The sequence below is a fragment of the Xylocopa sonorina genome, chromosome 3, assembly GCF_050948175.1.
Source record: "Xylocopa sonorina isolate GNS202 chromosome 3, iyXylSono1_principal, whole genome shotgun sequence".
Classification (NCBI taxonomy): Eukaryota; Metazoa; Arthropoda; class Insecta; order Hymenoptera; family Apidae; genus Xylocopa; species Xylocopa sonorina.
Genome location: NC_135195.1, coordinates 9003662 through 9022015, shown reverse-complemented (window position 1 = coordinate 9022015; position 18354 = coordinate 9003662). Strand labels below are relative to the sequence as shown.

At 40.9% G+C, this 18354-nt stretch overlaps 1 protein-coding gene across 1 annotated transcript; it reads right to left on the bottom strand.

The window, feature by feature from the left end:
- Nucleotides 1-16018: 16018 nt before the first annotated feature.
- LOC143422062 (N-acetylglucosamine-6-sulfatase) lies at nucleotides 16019-18146 on the bottom strand. The gene is made up of 9 exons (XM_076892422.1): nucleotides 18003-18146; nucleotides 17872-17931; nucleotides 17580-17786; nucleotides 17335-17496; nucleotides 17094-17267; nucleotides 16813-17014; nucleotides 16451-16743; nucleotides 16255-16371; nucleotides 16019-16187 (listed from the first exon to the last, which is right to left on the bottom strand). The coding sequence occupies exons 1-9, from the start codon at nucleotides 18111-18113 to the stop codon at nucleotides 16020-16022; spliced, it is 1494 nt and encodes a 497-aa protein (XP_076748537.1). The 5' UTR covers nucleotides 18114-18146; the 3' UTR covers nucleotide 16019.
- Nucleotides 18147-18354: the final 208 nt, after the last annotated feature.

Genomic DNA, 18354 nt, shown 5'->3' with positions numbered 1-18354 from the left:
GTGGCTTCTCAAAAGGGCTGACGAAAGATTTAAAGTGTTCCGTTCTGTGATTTTGTAATTATTTTCCTCCGAAGTAGATGAAACCTTAAAACGGCAAGCAATCTCAGCGCGCGAAGCCAGACCGCGTCAGAAAATTTTCAAAGTGTTTATAAAATTACGCCGATACAAGATGGAAATAACATGAAACCTTACTTTTAGGGTAATATTCTGATTATTATTGGATTTGGGAACCCCGCGTATGCATCAACGGTAAATAATTCCTGTCGCAAACGGCATGCAACGCGCCTTCTCTAGTCTCCAAACAAATAAAAAATCTGTGAAAACTGTTTCTTAACGAGAAACATCTGCGGTTACAAATTAATCGGTAAAAATTGAAGGGCGATTGTAAAAAACAATGCGCGATACGTTGTACGAAAAGAATCGCAACAGGTACGAGGAAAATTTATCTCGCTGAATGGCACGTACATACAGATCGTGTCGTTAAAACGGAGAGGTATTTTTTAACTTTAAGTGCAGCCATTCTTCGGCGAGTATCCGCCGTGGCAACGAAAATGGAGCAGTGTATCTTTTCTCGATTTTTCTAGTAAAACGAGACGAAGAGGTTCGAACGGTCCGCGGGTGTATCCCGTGGGAATCCGAGCAGCGGTCCAAGTCAAAGTGAATTTGAAGCTGAAATCGGCCTGATCCCGCAAGGTTCCGTGGCGCGTATCGAAGTTTCGCCGAGCAAATCAAACGATCAAGACAACTCTCTGCTCGGTGAAAATTTAATGAACCGCCACCGTGCAGTTCCATCGAGAAAAGGTGGATCGATTGGTTGCACGGCACACGGTTAAATCTCGAAAGCCCGTTGAAATGAATTATTACGGGGAACGTGGCCGCGTAATATGAATTACGAACGAGATAACGCAAGGAGAAAGGGACATCAAATACACGTCTGTGCGGGAATGGAGATTCCAATAATTTCGATATTTAAATTACTTTCGAAACTCAATATTAACGCGTATTTATTCCATCAGCTTCCCCTCCGTTCTCTGTTAATATACTTGTTTTCTAATTAATAATTGCACCTAAAAAACGCCGGTTCCACTGTCCGCGCGTATAGGCTGCGTTAGAAGCATAGGTAGAGACGTAATTGGATAATAGAATTTGCAAAAGGAAGTGGAATAAAAATGGAAAATCAATCGTGACAGAGACCAGCGTAGAGTTGTTATTTATAAAAGAAATTTCGAAAACCCCCTTGGGTATTTTTTTTTATATACCATTGGGGATTCTTTCAGAAGTTAATTAATTTTGTTCATCATACTTTTATTTTAGTAAAATAAATCAATTCACGTCAACCCTCTCCGCGCAAGTTGCATTTTTTTTCATCGAATATTCTTTCGGTTAAGATTCGCAATTAAAATTTCCAATTCCGTTCGATGTGGACATTCATAAATTTTTTAATTTCGCTTACCATAATTTGAATTAAACAAAACGAATCGCTATATATTCCGCTTAGAAGATTCTCAATCGAAAGCTTTATCGTCGTTCAACGTCCGCTTTCATTGATTAATCCTGTCCACCGACGTTGCCTCGAGTATTCGTTCAGCTAAGATTTTCGATCGCAATTCCAATTCCGAGAGGCAAAAACACCGAACGATCGAAGATCACCCGTCGCATCGGAATCGTATGCGTATCCATTAAATCGTACGTACGCAACGCAATACATCCGGTTCGGAAAGATTCATGAAGAACAAAGAGGAGAGAAGAAGCGGATTGCCGCGTGCATATGCGTGCATGTATATGGAACGGGGGGAGCCGTGGGTGGAGAATGCAGAATAAACAGTGCATTATATGCAATAACGCACAAAACGCCCCTACGGCTGTACAGCCATCTCCTTCGAAAGTTCCCGTACGGGAACGCGCACACGATCAATCCAATTAATTTTATTTTAATTACCGCATCGTCGAGCACACGCCGATTGTTATTATTTCGGCGGCGACGAATCGACCGCGACGGTTCGTTATTTTCCCCGCTGACAATTTCTGTCTGTTCGGACGGTCGCAACAGAGTGCGAGAGAAAAATCAGAGGGAAAGAGGAGAGACAGAGGGTCGTTCGAATGGGAACCAAATTTTTTCAAAGTGCCTCGAACGTTCTCCATTCATGAACGATGGATATTTTTTATTTCGCTTCGTTTGTCGAGGCGATTGTAATCGAGATGATGTGTATCATAATGGCGTAGGTGTAAAGAACATAACGCGTATAAAGTGGATGAAAATGTTTCAGCTTTATTTGCGCTCTTTAAAAATTCTTAAAATTACTTATTTGCTGAAAGAAATAAAGTAACGTAGAGGGGCGTTAATATGGAACTTGTGCCGAGAATTGAAAAGTGTATATACCAGCTGTGGTGTAACAATTTTTATGGGATCTTCGTTATTTATACACGCGCGAACGCAAATATTTGCGACCAATCGTTAGCGCGTAATCACGTACGATTCGGTGGTGTTGTAACTATTGAAGTACTGTGTAATTATGTTTACTGTGGAAAAGCGGTAAACAATGTTGGTGTACGACACGGCTGAACGTACGGTGATGATCAAACAATTATTATGTTTGTTACACGACATTATTATGCTATTACTACCGTATGAAATACACGGGCGCGGAAGTAACGCGATTTGATTTTCAGGTAGAACGTAAGGTACTAAGTTCACTACACGCACTATATTCGATGTATAATAACGGAAATAGTTTAAAATTTGCTTTAAAACTATATTTTGTTTCTGTTCTCTTTTTAGTAAAATATTCCCATATCGAGAATTTGGAGATATAGTGGATTTTAAATGTATAGGCACTGTTACACGTACAATAGATATTTCGATTTGTACAACATGTGATCTACATTTGATTCTGTGAAAATTTTGAGCACATTACAGCTGTTTTGACGAAGTCATCATTTATACAACTTCATTTTTCCGTAAAACATTCGAAATTGTTCCACGCGTGTTACACGTTACACGATCGACATGCAGAGGTAAAAACTCACCACCGGGAGCGTGCGCGAGTGTCTGCAAACATTTACGAAATTTCAATCCTCGATAATTAAATTGACCAAAACGATTATACCGATACGATCCTCTCCGAATGTAATTCGACCAGGCGAAATCAATATACTTTTAATTATCGTTCCGTGTTTTCTATAGACATTAACGTGCACCGTTTACACTCTGCTAAATAGACATCTTTGGTCCTCGGTCCCTTTTTAATTTAAATAATATACGATACCGGTAACAATTGGATTACATTACATGCACACGATCATTACCAATTACAAAACGGGAAGAGCTCGCGAACATTTGGATATGTTAATGTAAATTATAGCCAGCGGCTAGCACTTGGAAAACAAGAATGATTCCCAAATATTCTACCAAATGGATTCACCGCAAATAAAGCCCACCTATGATCAACGCGCTTACTATAAAATATTGTGAGAACATGGTTTTACTATAAATAGTATGTATATTATATATCGTATGCGAGTCAACATTTGGATGGTGAAAACAGCACGATGCATTATTCAGTTTCGTCGATATTTCCTCGCGCGTCGTATCGTCGATCTTGTTCCACGTCTCGGTTGAAATTATACGCGCTCGCTTGCCGGTGGTGGAGAATCGCGAACCCGAACGGAGGCACAAAATGTCCCCAGGAGGGATTTACGGGTGCGAGAACCCATCGGAGACGCTGGCGGGTCTCAAGCAGAGCGAACTGTCCTCGTTACCGGGACCCCGCCGCGTAACCTGTCCCCGAGGCCAGTCCTTTTAATTACCCGACGTTAAATTCTTTATCTGGCTGAAACAATGTGGCGGGCTCGTGTTTTCAGACCAAACAGACCCCATGTTGATACGCGGTAATAGAATAATCTGGCAGCTGATTCCGGGGATATAGCCCGCGGGGATAGAAACCCACACGATTTCTGCACCCGGTCTCTGCGCCTATATCCCAGAACGAAAATCAACCCCCTACCACACCGGGTCGTGGGCTCACCGCCTCACCATCTCCGCCTGCACCCTCGTAACCTACGTACGAGAGAAACTAAACCCACCCCTACCACGTGTTTACACACTCTGTGGCTATGTCTGGATAAATGGTTTCCGGTAGGCGAGAGGGGAGTACAGGGGGTGGCTATGTTACCATGCTGCTGTGCCGTGACAATAAACCGCGTCTGAATTACAGCCACGAGGCTTCCGTGATCTTTCCTTTAATCGTTCGTGAACGCCATTGTACGCCACGTACCAACGATCTGATATACCTAAGCGATCTAGGGTGAGTTCCGCCTTGGATTATTCCCTGTTACGATTGAGGCGATCATTTCGGCAATAGAAATGGGGAGGGAAGAAATGCAGCGCTGCGTTGTACGTTATTATCATTGTATAATCTAGCAATTTCCACTGCAGCCGTACAAATTGCGTAAATAGACGTATAATAAAACTGCACCTCCCACGTATATCCTTCGGGATAACGTGTACATGGTTATACATACAACACCAGTTTGTTACGTGATCAATGTGACTCGTAAAAGATATAGGTGTACGCGCGCAGAAAATGCGTATATTCCCGAACGTGCCACCATATCTCCACCAGTTCTTTGCCTCACAATGGCTGAACGATTGAAGCACGACATTCCAGCCGACGACTGTTTTATTGCCCCCGACAGATTCAATATAAGCGACACAACCGTCGAACAACCGCCAGCTACGCAAGTTTTCCCCCGCGTCTTCTTAGCCTACGAAGAGGAAAGAGGAAGAAAATTAATTTGCCTCCCATATAATTCCGATCTCTTGATATCACGTTCGATTGAAACGCGATGAACAAATAAATACCAAACCTTGGAGAATCGCGGAAATTTCGTACTACCAAGATCACGAAAGTCTCATTTCTCCGCGATTTTTAATAGAAACGAGAGTTCAAAGATCCTGTGTTTCTCCCCTTTATTTTTTAGCCGCTTCGTTTCCTTTGTCTGGTTCCGGCGACGAATCAGATAGAAAATAGAGGGCGAGACGTTGTGTAAAAGGACGGCGCGGGATCCGTATTTGCAAAAAGGGAGTCCTTTCCTCGACGTTCACTTTGCGGAACGTTACCTGCTATTCCTCGTACGTAACGAGATGACGTAGGGGGAAGTCGCGCGTAAAGAAGAGCGATGAACACTGTTTCCCGTTGCACCCGCGTTTTCGCGTCGTTTTATTTGCCCGTTCGTGCCACCTCGCCACCTAACGAGCAGTCTTCCTTTCTTCTTTGTCGGGATCTTTTTTCCAACCCCGACGAGACACCCGGGGGCGCGGGGCGAGTCGGAAAGGAAGAGGAGCGCGGAAAAACGGACAAACAACCGGCTTCGTATTGAGAGTCATAAACTCTCGTCGCGCAGCTTTATGTAAACCATCGTTATCCTGATCGTCGTCCCTGAAGCATTTTCTCCTCCACTCTTTAAATTATCTCGGATGCGATGCTCGTTTCGTTTATTACGCCCGGCTTATTACAAAGGAACGAGACGAATTTGTTAACAACGCGAGAACGTAATTATTGTTTTTCGTTTCAAAGAGCGGAGCAAAATATACTCTCTGCTGCCTTTGCAGGGGTATGATTTTTTGCCCGCCATCGATTAAGCCCTACCAGATCATACGAATAGTACGTCACCGTCGTATTTCTTCAGAAGTCAAAAATAATTTCCGCGTTGAACTAATCGATTCGCGTTTCCTTCTCGTATTAGATACAAATACAACGAATTCTTGCAGAGACTAGATTTATTCAAATATTTACAATCATGGTGATTCTGTTTCGCATAATCTCAGTGATCTTTAAAGAAATTCTGACTTCCCGTCGAAAGAAGCTAATCCAATCTAAAGCAACGATAGTAGGCTAATTAAACTCTTTCCGTCGAACAATGACGTCGAGATGAAGTCGAGTAAGCTTGACTTTTTATCGGCTTCGATCACCCTTCGACGGCGTAGCCGGTTTTCATTCGACGCTGACCTCCCTCTATCGAAGGAGACAGGCCGGATAATATTAATTAATAGGTTGATTAACTCGCCGTAACGAGGGGACCAGCGTGGTCGGGCGTTTTCAAAGTTTTCGTGTAATCAAATGAAACGATGAGCAAAGAGCGTGAGCAGGTAACGCCGGGGGTGAGATTGAGTTTTAGGGTCGAGTGAACTCACCTTTGTCGGGAACTGCTCCCGGAGTCTTTATCCTAAGGGATTTCATTTCCATTAGTGCAGTCGAAGAAGCTCAAACGAAGAAAACCTGCGAGAGAAATCCCCCGTTAAAGTCGTGGAATCATTCGTTTCGAGATAACCATTTGAAAATTAACGCGCCAAATTTTCAATTATTCGATATCTAATTGAAATTGACACATTTCGAACAAACAGTTTATTGCACGGTAGAATTCATCGTTTGTTCGTTTCTTTTTAAATACTGTGCCATTAGGAACAGTATTTACTATCTCAGACAGTGGGAGCCTCGAAGGATAAACATCTAACCGCGTTGAGATATTTTGACTGAAATTTATGCCAAAATAGGGCAAGGAGTGCCTACTAATGGGTACATTACCGGTTTCCTACAAAGAATAGCGTCGTCCAAGATATTGGCTTCCGGCATCCCTAATTGTCCACTGTTTACACCCTAATCTCAAGTGAAGAAATCGAATACGCGTTATGCGTATACGTTATATTGCGCTGCTACTTTTTCGACACGAATATTTCTCTTAAAAGAAAGCAATTAGAAAGGTGAATTTTTTCAAATTAAACTCCGATCGAAACCTTTTATCAACCTCTGAGAGAAAGTGGTATTCGATATTTGTAGGTGTCCAGCCCCAACCCTTTTCGCGCATTTATGCAGTTTCCCCCGGAGAGGGTCGGCCAATTACGTTCGATCGGTCCGTCGCGCGTGTCTCATCAGCCGGCGAATCCTCGAAAGGGATTAGCTCGCCAATGAGAACGCGGTATCGGAGCAGTCAACGGCACCCGATTGCGTGACAGGAGTCAAAGCATTCGAAAGCAACGAGGTCCTTCATTCGGGACGAGAAGAGGCAGTTAATAGCTGGAGGACAATGGAGTTGGGGTTGGCTGTTTCAAGGATTCTGGGAGTAAGTACCAGGAGGGGTAGGTTTGGTCGCAGGCGTGACTGTGTGAGACCCTCGCTGAGATAATTGAGCCGTCAGCTGCATGAGCCTCGAGCGCCATGATAGCGCCAGGCACTGCCACCCTCGCCCAATGTGTTTTCTGCTCGGAGCGCCAGAGGAACACTTAGAGCACGCGACGAGTCCCCGGTTCGAATTACCCCAAAACGATCCCCCCCGATCGCTCCCAAGATATCCCTGTTTTTCACAGATCGTTATCATAATTTCGGATCGTCCGACTTCACCTTCGCTGCGAGAGTTCGCTGTTACTCTAACCTGATTCGTGACTAGACGATCGTTGGATGTTTCTCATTTCTTAGAAGCGAGAGATGATTTACGCGCTGTATTTCTTAGACACGCTGAACTCATTGGAAGCTTAACGAATTACATGCATTCAAATTGTAAAGTGGTACAAGATCGTACGTAGCGTAAGAATATAATCGTGCATAAGAGATGTGCCTACGTGTTACTCTTCGTATTACGACGATCACAGAAAAAGGATAAAATGTAAGCAGTGTTATGAAAACTGCACGAAGTTTCGTTGTGAACAGAATTTAGAACCTATCTCGACTAGTTATAATCCCTCTAACTCGATGTAGGATTCAGTAATGCGAGCCGACGCGTGAAATCCCGGCGGGTTTTCACGTGATGAGAATTCAGTCCGTGGAACCCTTGTAGGTATGCAACGACAGTCAGAACGCTGCCAGAACGGTGGGAAGCTCAGAAAATCTGCATAGGTCCATCCGTCCTTTTCGAAATACCCCGTAAAGTATCTTTTTGAATTCAACTCCGACTGTCGTTCCTTTATTCCTCTTAACTTTAACGGGATCCCAGGGCAAATGTTAATTTAACCTTCCATTCACAAGGATTCGGTTAATATTTTGCTGAGCCGGTATTAAATTTCTCCAAATCTCTATTCGTGCCTTTCTTATTCTTGGTATAACACAGAAATCTAACCGTTTATCGAATACCGACGTAATCTACGAATTACAACACGGTGAATGATATTTAGCAGGCTGGTCGTGTAAAATACACATCGACAATTAAGTCCTTTGTGAAACCGCTGAACGGAACAAACTAAGGACCATTCTTATCGAAGACAAGCTGGCACCGAACGAGCCCCCGTTACTTGGAAAATAGGAAAATGAAAAACGTTCCGACGTGGAAGCAAAATAATTTAACAACCCTTCTATATAATCTGCCGCCCTTTTATTGTAGCCCTATAAATGCACCTGTACCTTATACGTGTGCTGTTCGCGATAACGGAAAGATAAAATGACCTGTTCTGAACGAAAGATCCATATGCGTATTGTACGAAAACTCCAAAAAGGGATGGGGAGAATTACAACACTGCTCGAGTGTCACGCGTACTCTCTATGTCACATTTCCTTCTGTACCAAAAAAAGCGGACGAACATCGTTTTCAAAGCATGATACGTATTATATAGGTGTGCGTATATCGTAGATCGTACAAAACTTTCGACAGAAGAAACAGAAAAAGACAGAGTGAAAAAAGAAGAGATAGAAAGAGACATAGAGAGACGAGAAAGAAAGAGAGAGAGAGAGAGGCAGTAATGCGGACCGATTATCTGTCCCGAGACACAGATACCTCCCTCTTCTTTTGTCACCCCTCTCCCTTCCCAGAGTATTTCCCCTTGAGGAAGTTCCAGCGATCCCCTCCAAAACGCCTGGGGGAGTCGAGAGGACTCGTTTAGGTAAGCTGCACATTCCAGAGGGATGGAAAAGTAGAGGGGATCCGGTGAAGTCCCGACGTCCGACGAGGATGATGGTTTCCGCGGGGGCCACACCCACCACCCCTAGAGACAGCCAATCACATCCATAGGCCGAAGGGTTGCCAGCCGATTCGAAAGCTGTCATCGTGCCAGGCTTGGCTTTGCCTGGCGTTGCACGATATAAATCTAGAATTTAAGGTCTTAAAACGTCGCTATTCCCTCCGACGCCGCTTCTACCTTTCGACGTTCAAACGGCCCTTCCGGTTTCACTGCGAGCACAGCCCGTGAAGAAAATAAAGTAGATCCAGCGAAAAGAACCGCATCTGGTGGGCTTGCTACGACTTTAATTTCGCACACAATACTTAATTATGATTCGGGAATGTTTCACAATGGATCCCTGGTGCGTAAGTATTTAGTCATCACTCGGGTGCACATGTACAATTCGAAGTGCAAAGGTGAACGTTATGTAACTCAAAGTATACTTACCTCACGGAAGTGAAGTACGCGTTTACAAAGGAAGAAAATTATAGATCTAAATGTCTAGAAATACCTCGGATATTTTCTCTTCGTATGAATATGAATCGAAGGCATCGAAGTTGCAACAGGGGATAATTAGTCGCGTAATCATGACGTCACCGACCGACGAAACCACCGTTATTCGATTATCACGCGCGTAAGGATTCCCATTCGCTAGTTCAAACAAGGATTCCCGATGTTGCTGTTCGCGCAAAGGCACAGATGCACGGTTCTCTCGTTCTCCTGTTCGCCCGACTGTTCGTTAATCAAGTCAGCAACTCAAAATGGCTTCCCGCCTAGTAACACCCTCGGATGGTCCTCTTTTCGCTGTCACCTCGGCAAATGTGGCTCTATCAATGCAGAATCTCTCGCGTCGTTGAGCACGGTCTCTTTGATTTCCGTGATTACATTCTGAGTTGACAGGTGCGCCGTTAACGCGGCTCGAAACGGGTCCCGTCGACACGTGTGCACATACGCGTGAATCCGTCCACGTATCACCGTTTCATGTATCTATTTTATAATATTATACAATCGTGCCTTCCGGCTTTCCGTTCCAAATATCGATTCATTCGTGCGTCGTTCGTGAGAAGAGATTTGTTCGATGTCAATCGGTGAAATAAGGGGAATCGGAGGTATTCATTTGGATTAGGAAGGCATTAAACACGCTGGATGCTGTTCGATTATTTTCATCTTTATTGATTACTATTGTTTGCTAAAAGTATTACATTTTTTTCTATACTAAGATTACAAGTACATTGCATTTTGAGACGCTTTTTTAACTCTTTCCTTGTGATTGCTGACACTTTTCATTCTTTTAGAATACTCTATCATAAATATTCAAACTATCTGCCGAGTATTTGGACTTGTAATTTTAAGTAGATAGAGGTGCGCGTAGAATTTCTCGATTCCCGTGTTGGATTCTCGAAATCGTCTTTCTGGAAAACAGACATTCGTCTCACACTTCAGTTGTTCTTCGACCAGCGAGGTGTGTACACTGCAATGGCAGCGGAAGGGCACTTTCAAGTGTATTCTAATTCATTCGCCTACTTCTGCTCGACGCACGTACACGTGAGTTTTGATTACTACGAATTTTGATTACCATTCAATATCGGTACTGTAACTGCGGTTAGCAATAATAGAGAGACCTCGAAACCACGGAACGTTCGTATATACCTGCAAACGACCGGACAAATTGTCTTTTAATCAATAGCGTCCAATGAAACTAGATACCCGAATACTCTAAATGATCATTATTAACAATTAATGCGTATCTTGATCATCGCGACCTCATAAATTATCCTCCTTTTTCGAATAAAAAAAATTTGTTACTGCAAAAACACTCGTATAACGATGTCGAAAAGATTAAAATGATTTGTATCCCCATCGATCTTTCAGGAACACATAAACATATTCACGAGACTTAGTCGAAGAAATCAAGTTAGGTTTAAGGTAACTTTGTGTCTTGGAATTAGGAAGTTTTTGAACGTTGAGATGTATAGGGGTGTTTCGTGATGAACAACAAAAGGGAAATGAACGAATTGAGAAAACTAATATATATGCAAAAATATCGGAGCGATTTATAACGAGGCTCGACAGATATCATCTGACAATCCCCGGCAATACCACAAGCATTAGGGCAGAACGTGTATGATAGGAGCGTTGATTCTGGGGATGGTGATAATAAAAGGGGTTCGCGTACAACCGCAAGCGAGACCAGATAATTGCGCTGTCAGAGACACTGCCAGCCGGTTGCGCATTGATATCGCCTACAATACTCCAAACTATTATTTTCGCCTGTTGCCTCGACAGATATATTAGGTGACGCCAAGCGTTACCGTTACCGATAAATCACGTTCAATTTTGATCGTTTACGCCGAGCCGTTTAATTAGAAATACATATATACAAGCGTGCGACTTTTCATTTTATAGGAGAACAGCTTACACTTAATCTAGGTAAATCAGAGATGAAAAAAATTCCAACAAAACTAGAATCGTCGAAAGAAGTGACGATAAATGAATCTCAGCTCGACATTTACAAACCATAAACCACACGAAAATGTAATTAAATTCACTTTTGCCAAATAGATATACGTGACTGTGAATGATCAAAGTGATGATGCTCTCGTGCGTTCTCTTATCCCGCGATTAAATGTGCATCGGTGCAAGCCAGGTGAGCGTGATTAAGTTCATTCCACAAAGAGCAATCCCGGTAGTTCTTGTAGATAAGTTTCGAGGGCTTTAATAGACATTCGTATCATGAGAGCACCATTAACTCTAGATTACAGCGCTGTGGTATTTACACAGCCCAGGGGCGTAACGTAATACATGCTCTCTCTTCCCTTTTCTCAGCCCTTGTGCTTCTGACCAGATCCTCCCTTTCTCTCCTTCTTGCTCTCTGTTATCCATCTCTCTCGTATTTCCTTTTCATCGCGATCTTCTTCCTCTCTCTATCCCCTCTCCCCTTTCTCTATCTCTCTTCCTACTTCTGTCCCCCGTGCCGTCACCGCATCATCCCTATTTGCTCGACTATCCCCTCGAAATGTATCACTTCGCCTCATTTAATATCGTGGGACGTAGTCCGTAGTGACGCCATTGTTCCCGCTAACGGTGGATCACGGCTAAAATAATACCTGCTAATGGCTCCTGGTTTTAAACTGACAAACACGAGCCACGAGTATAATAATATAATGCGAGATAACCCGGCAACGCGTTCGTCTCCTGATTCGCGTGAGATACACCGCTCTTTGAGCGCGTCTGGACAGAGGGAAGGTAGGTCATCCGAGCAGGGGTTCAAGTTATAGGAACTAGCTGTCGCTTTGACACTCGTAATTCATTTGATCAATTGTTCATCGGAAAGAAGTCGCTTTAAGTCGTCTGACAAATCTTTTTGAGATTAAATTATTCAGCAGAGAAAGGAACAGAAACGATCAGACTGGCTGACTCGATGGGGTTATCGAAGATTAACGAAATCTATCAACAAATGGTAGTATTAATTAAAATAATAAATCACATATGATACGCGTCTTTAGTTTTAATCGTCCTCGCTTTCCTTTATCAAACGAACGTTTCCGCCACTTTTTTAACGGTCTATTCGCGGTAGTGGTAGCATGGTTCTTCTGAAATTAAAAACTTTACGGGCCTGTTCATTTCGGTCGTTTAAGCGAAACAGGGAGAAAAAATCCACGAAACTCGGACATATTCGAGTAGCGTTTCATTTTGCGCGCGGTCCTGCTAACTCTCCCTCATAAAATCCCGACGCGATCTTCGAAATACGCCCGGGAACATTTTATTATTTTCCGTTCCCGCGTATTATACCCTTGTATAATTGAGGAAAGAAAAGAGAACGGGGAGAGGACGAAGTACGTTGCACGCGGCTATGCACTCAACACAGCAGTAATTTGTAGTTTTTACGAGAAATTCTATATTTGCTCGAGCTTTTCATTAACCCGCTCGCGCTAACCGAGCTGCGACACGGTAATAAGGGTTGCATGAGCAAAGGGGTTCAGTAGCCGACTGTGAACACAGTTGTGAGTCAGTGCCGATGTAGAGGTGTTCTATATTTAGAAAAAACGAGGGAAAGAGCGAACGAGTGGGTAGCACTTTCCGTGTTAATTATTCCTGTGACAAATACCGGTAGAAACGAACCTTACACCGGATGGGACAGGAAACAGAAGAAGACAGCGCGAATTGATATACGCGCGGTGTTTATCGAGAAGTGTTTCGCTCGCGCGAGAAAAAGCTACACAGAAGGGACATCCGCAGAGGGACCTCCCTGTCTGAATTTTGTTAGAAAAATATGTATCGATGAAAACAGATTTTTGATCCGACACGGTGCTACTAATTTATACGCAACTTGAAGTTACATTGGACGTAGAAATGTTATTGTTTTGCGGAGATGTTCAATATAAAAATCGAAGGCGTAGGCGCGATCGTGGAAGTAGGGAGATTGACAGCTGCCTGGTTCGCAGGACGATGGATGTTACGTTGCAGGATACAGGAACAAAAGTAGTGGACAGGATATCTCGAGAGCTTAAGTAATACTCGACTATAAGATCTTCCAACACCTATTGGTATCTTGTCCGTTACGGAGACGAGTGGCGCTCGTTTCTCGAGTTACAAAACTTCGCCAACCCGAGGGCTGTGCCTAAAACAATATTGGCGGGGGCAACGGGGGCCAGTGCTACCCTTGCACATTAGATATTTATTTAAGACCGTCCGACACGGCTGCTTTGCTCTTGTTCACCGTGGAATTCATGGTTCGTGTACATACGTGCAGATACATATACAGGACGCGCGGCTCGCTGGCGAAGGTACCAAGTAGTCGGGACTAAGTACCCCAGCCTCGAAATGTTGACCTAGTTAATAGCTTCGTGTTTGATTTGACTACTGTTGTCCGGATAAGCGGTCCCGTAATGCGAGCCCCGTGCTTTTATTATTATCGGTCGTGAAACTTAATACTATTGAAATTATCTTCAATTAGGGATACTGACACTCCTTCTGTATCTGCTTCCTTTCAGTAGGCAAGTAGGATCATTGAGGCACGTGAAAATCGAACTTCTTTTTCTCCTTTCGATCAGTAGAATGATTTTTAACAAGGACAATCAAAGATATATTCCTTCGTAATATTGTCAAAGTAGAAGTAAATAATGCAAAACATGTTATACGCAGTGATCATAATTGATACCGTGAATATTTGAAGTTATAAGTTAATTTAACGCAGAGAAATCTGACTTACAGAGAACTGATAGAATATTCTTCCAAGCGTGCAGAATTTAATTCGCGAATCTTTAATGAGGATTCAACGAAGCTGCGATCAAGTTTAGCGGGGGAAGTTCGTGGCTGATTGGTTTCCGATTCGGTAAAGTACCCGATGCAAATTTATGTTTTTCATATTAGCGTCCACCGTGAGAAGGGAATGAATAAAGGAGTAAAACAATCGAAAGAGTAACGACAAGGCGAAAAGTAAACGTTTTACAATTTTTACGACGGATTACAGTGTTAAATTGAAGTCTAGTAGAAAATATATATTTCGAATAGTTCCATGTACTATAAGCAGTATGTAAAAATTCTCGGTTTGAACAACATTTGGCATTCTTTAATGAGTATTGGACATTCTTTCGGTTAGCGAGGAAACCTCCGACGGTGTGCACGCAAATGAAGCTTTGCGAAAGTTTTACTGACCGATCGATCGTGGCGATTCGTTTCACGGTACGAGTCGTTAAAAATTGAATTGAACCGAAATCCCCGGGGGGTAGAAAATCTAAAGTCCAAAACTCGGAAGCCAACGAAAGCCATTGATCCTAATGCACAAGGAAGCGATCACTCGCTCCGACGATCAATAAAGAGAGAGGGAAGAAAAAAAAGAAGACTTTTCGCAAGCCGACTTACACGTCTCAGTGACGATGTAACGACTTCACAATTCATACCGAGGCTTGTTAATCCCTCCATCCGGTCGATCGAACCGGGATTCATGTTGTTTACCTGAAACACCCGCAAACTCCGTTTTTCAATGCTGCATTTTCAGCTGTGCGCTCTTTTCGAGTGAAATGCACTGTGTCATAGCTAAACTAAAAAATTCCTCTGTACTCTTCGATAATATTAATCCTAAGGTAAAATTTATTCTTAACATTTTGCTATAAAATATTTCATGAGACAAAATTTATTACTGAATTACTCTTCAGATCGATTCAAATTTGATCAGCGTTAATTAGAAAACCGGGGAAATGTAATGAGATAATTGATCCCAATGCATGCATATTTTCACTTTATTTGAATTTCCGTATGATTCTAAGAATACCATATTGTCCTCGAATAGCATCTGTGCAAACGATTAAATGGGCTGTAGAGCGGTTAACGTGGAGTGTACAAACATTTCAACGTTCCTTTATGCAACGTGAAAGGATGTCTCTTTACGGTCCTTGACACTGAAAGGAGCGAATCAGGGCACTTTGTAGTTGCCCTCATCGTTTGGGTTCAGAAGAATTCAGTATATCTATACGTGCCAAAATTTGAACGCTATTATTTATATATTTCGTTAAAGATGAAAGTCCTCCCATTACTATTTAGCTGCTATTTACATTCTTTGCATTACGGAATGTAAATAATTATAGGATAACTGCGTAATTCCATTTTTATTTCAAAAATCCTGGGACAATTCGAAACGTTTAAATAGATTAAATTTATGGATATGGCAGGAGCATATTTCCGCGTTCTGCCTTCGTTCAGCTTCTCTTTCCCTCTACCCCCCTCGAATGACGCGATTGCTATTCAGATATTCGAACCGCGGGGCTTTAATAAAAATATTTGCTAAGAAAACAGTTTGCCTAAGGTACCCGGGAAGCAAGACGAGTTATTCTTATATCCAGATTCGCAGCGTATTCCTCGCCCGCGATTTCCATAAATGCAGTAATTCGAAATAAGACAGCCGTCAGCGTTCCTAACTTTTAATGGCTCGTATTCCCGCATCCTCATGAATATAGTAAATGTAAAAAAGATTTACCAATAAGTGAACTCACTTTATTTAGGAAACAATACATCAATTGTATAAAATAATAACTCAAAAATACATAAAATAATAAATTTAAAAATACACTTAACGAGATTTATAATAAATTGATATTTATACATATATATTTTCCATATTTGTCACGATACATTCTTCATTTTTACAAACGCTCATTTTCTTAAGATTTTTCCTAAATCTATATCTATGATGACGCTTCATACTGTATCCAATATTTTCCATTTGATATTGATCTATAGTTACATTATATGCTTCAATGTAATGCTGGAAGATGAATGACTAATGTTATTAGAAATTACCTTAATAATACACAATTGTTTATTAATAATACCTTGTTGTCTTCAAAAATGCAAAAAATATTATTGAAGTCTGCAGATACGCGTCGTATACAACTGAAAGTATTATTTACAGCATCTTGACATTTGCACGCCATGTCTTTTGCGCATAACTATAAAAATGGGGAAATTTTTTAACAATAATATATTAGAAATAATATCTCTCTCTATATTAATATATGCAACACATACTGCAACATTCGCGTCATAATCAGTCGGACAACCTGACGATGGAATATTTCTAGACTTTTCTCCCCTATATTCTACTAAAAGAGTTCTATCTTCTGGCATTATTTTTTTTAAAATAGAAGTCCCATCTGACGGACGTCGTATGCCAGCTATTTCTAGAATTGTATCAAATAAATCAACACTACTGACAGGTGCAGAGATTTTTGATGGTTCAATTCCTGGACCTCGTACCAATAATGGTACCCTAATATCTGTTTCATATGGTTGACGTTTATCTATAGGCATACTGAACTGACCTATAAAACAATATGTGTGATTCAAGTAAAAGATTTTCAACTCCTATTTGATTAAACAAAATATATTACCAATATGATATCCATTATCAGATGTAAATATAATGTAAGTATTATTCAGAAGATTCTGCAGTTTCAAAATTTGGTATACATTTTTGACAAGTTCATCAACAGCCAACAATGTTTCCCATCTTCTTCTATATATATCATCTAATGTAGGCAACAGATCATCAGGAAGTGGAGATGGTCCCCTTTGTACTAGCCAATGCTTATCCTGTTAAATAATATAGTTTAATAGTCTCTTATGCAAGAGGTTCCTTATAACACAAAAATTTGAGTAAAACATGTTGTACCACTTGTGTTTGTGTATTAAAGTTAGGTGTTCTTTTAGCTTTTACACCTTTATATTTGTCAATATGTCTCATTGCCGGTGTAAAAGGTGAGTGAGGTGCAGGTGGTGCTAAAACCATAAGAAAGGGATGATTGTTTGGTTGACGAGTTTGAATAAAATCTGTAGCCAATTCACTCTGAAAGAAAATAATTTTGATGATACCATAATAAGGAAGCAATTATAAACATTTCTTTTATACCTACAATTACATCAGTGAGGTACTCAGACTCCTTATTTCCAAATTTTTTTTCAGTTCCATTTATAGATAAGGAATAATTATAATATTTTGAATTTCCAATTAGACCAGCCCACCAATCCCATCCTATTGGTACATGAGCGGGTCCACCTACTATTTTGCTGCCATACTTAATGAAAATATTTGTTATACTTTACTGTTATTTCTTTTTATATAAAATTAATTACAATTCGTTATGCTTCATATATATACCTGATTCAAATACTTTCCAGCATAAAAAGTTGTATAAAGCATTTCCCTTTTCAAATATCCTGCAAATGTATTGGGTTCCTGCAGCTTTTGCCACTCGACACTGCTACAACCTCCACTAACAGAATTATTTACTACCAAATGATTATGTTGATATCTTCCAGTTAAAATTGATGCCCTGTTTGGGCAACAAATAGGAGAAGCAACAAACTAATTGTTAAAAAAAATATTTCTGATTAATTACATTTATATACTTCTAATGACCATTTCATTCTGAAATAAAATTTCTACATACACAATTTGAAAACGTCATACCACGGCTTCCAATTAGATCTAATGTATTTTTCATTGGTATCTAAAAATAATTATTAATTAGATTCTGTCTGCTTGTTTTACCAACTACTTTTCTTCTATTCTTATATTTACCATGCCATCAAGAAATATGTCCAAATCGTCAGCAAGAATTAATATAATATTTTCTGCACTATATGATAAGGATATGCAATTTATAAAAGCGCAAATTATGAAAATAATCATATTTTTAATTTTCAGATAATTATACACGTTCTAAAGAGAGTTCTGTATATAAGGATGAATGCCAAAGCAAGGGTATTCCCCAGTAATTTTTACCTTATTCCATACAACTTCTTAAAAAAATCAAATATTATTATATTACAATTTTAAGACAATATTCAGTAAATGAAATTTATATTGCAATTATTTAACATTTTATTTTATATAATATCAATTCTAGATTAAATTTATAATGCAAAATATA

Excerpts from the sequence above, each read along its gene's own strand:
- LOC143422062 (XM_076892422.1), bottom strand. The coding sequence starts at position 18,113 with ATGATTATTTTCATAATTTGCGCTTTTATAAATTGCATATCCTTATCA. Across the intron at positions 17,268-17,334 it reads AGTACCTCACTGATGTAATT|AGTGAATTGGCTACAGATTT; the intron begins GTAGGTATAAAA and ends ATTTTCTTTCAG. Across the intron at positions 17,015-17,093 it reads TTAATACACAAACACAAGTG|GATAAGCATTGGCTAGTACA; the intron begins GTACAACATGTT and ends ATTATTTAACAG.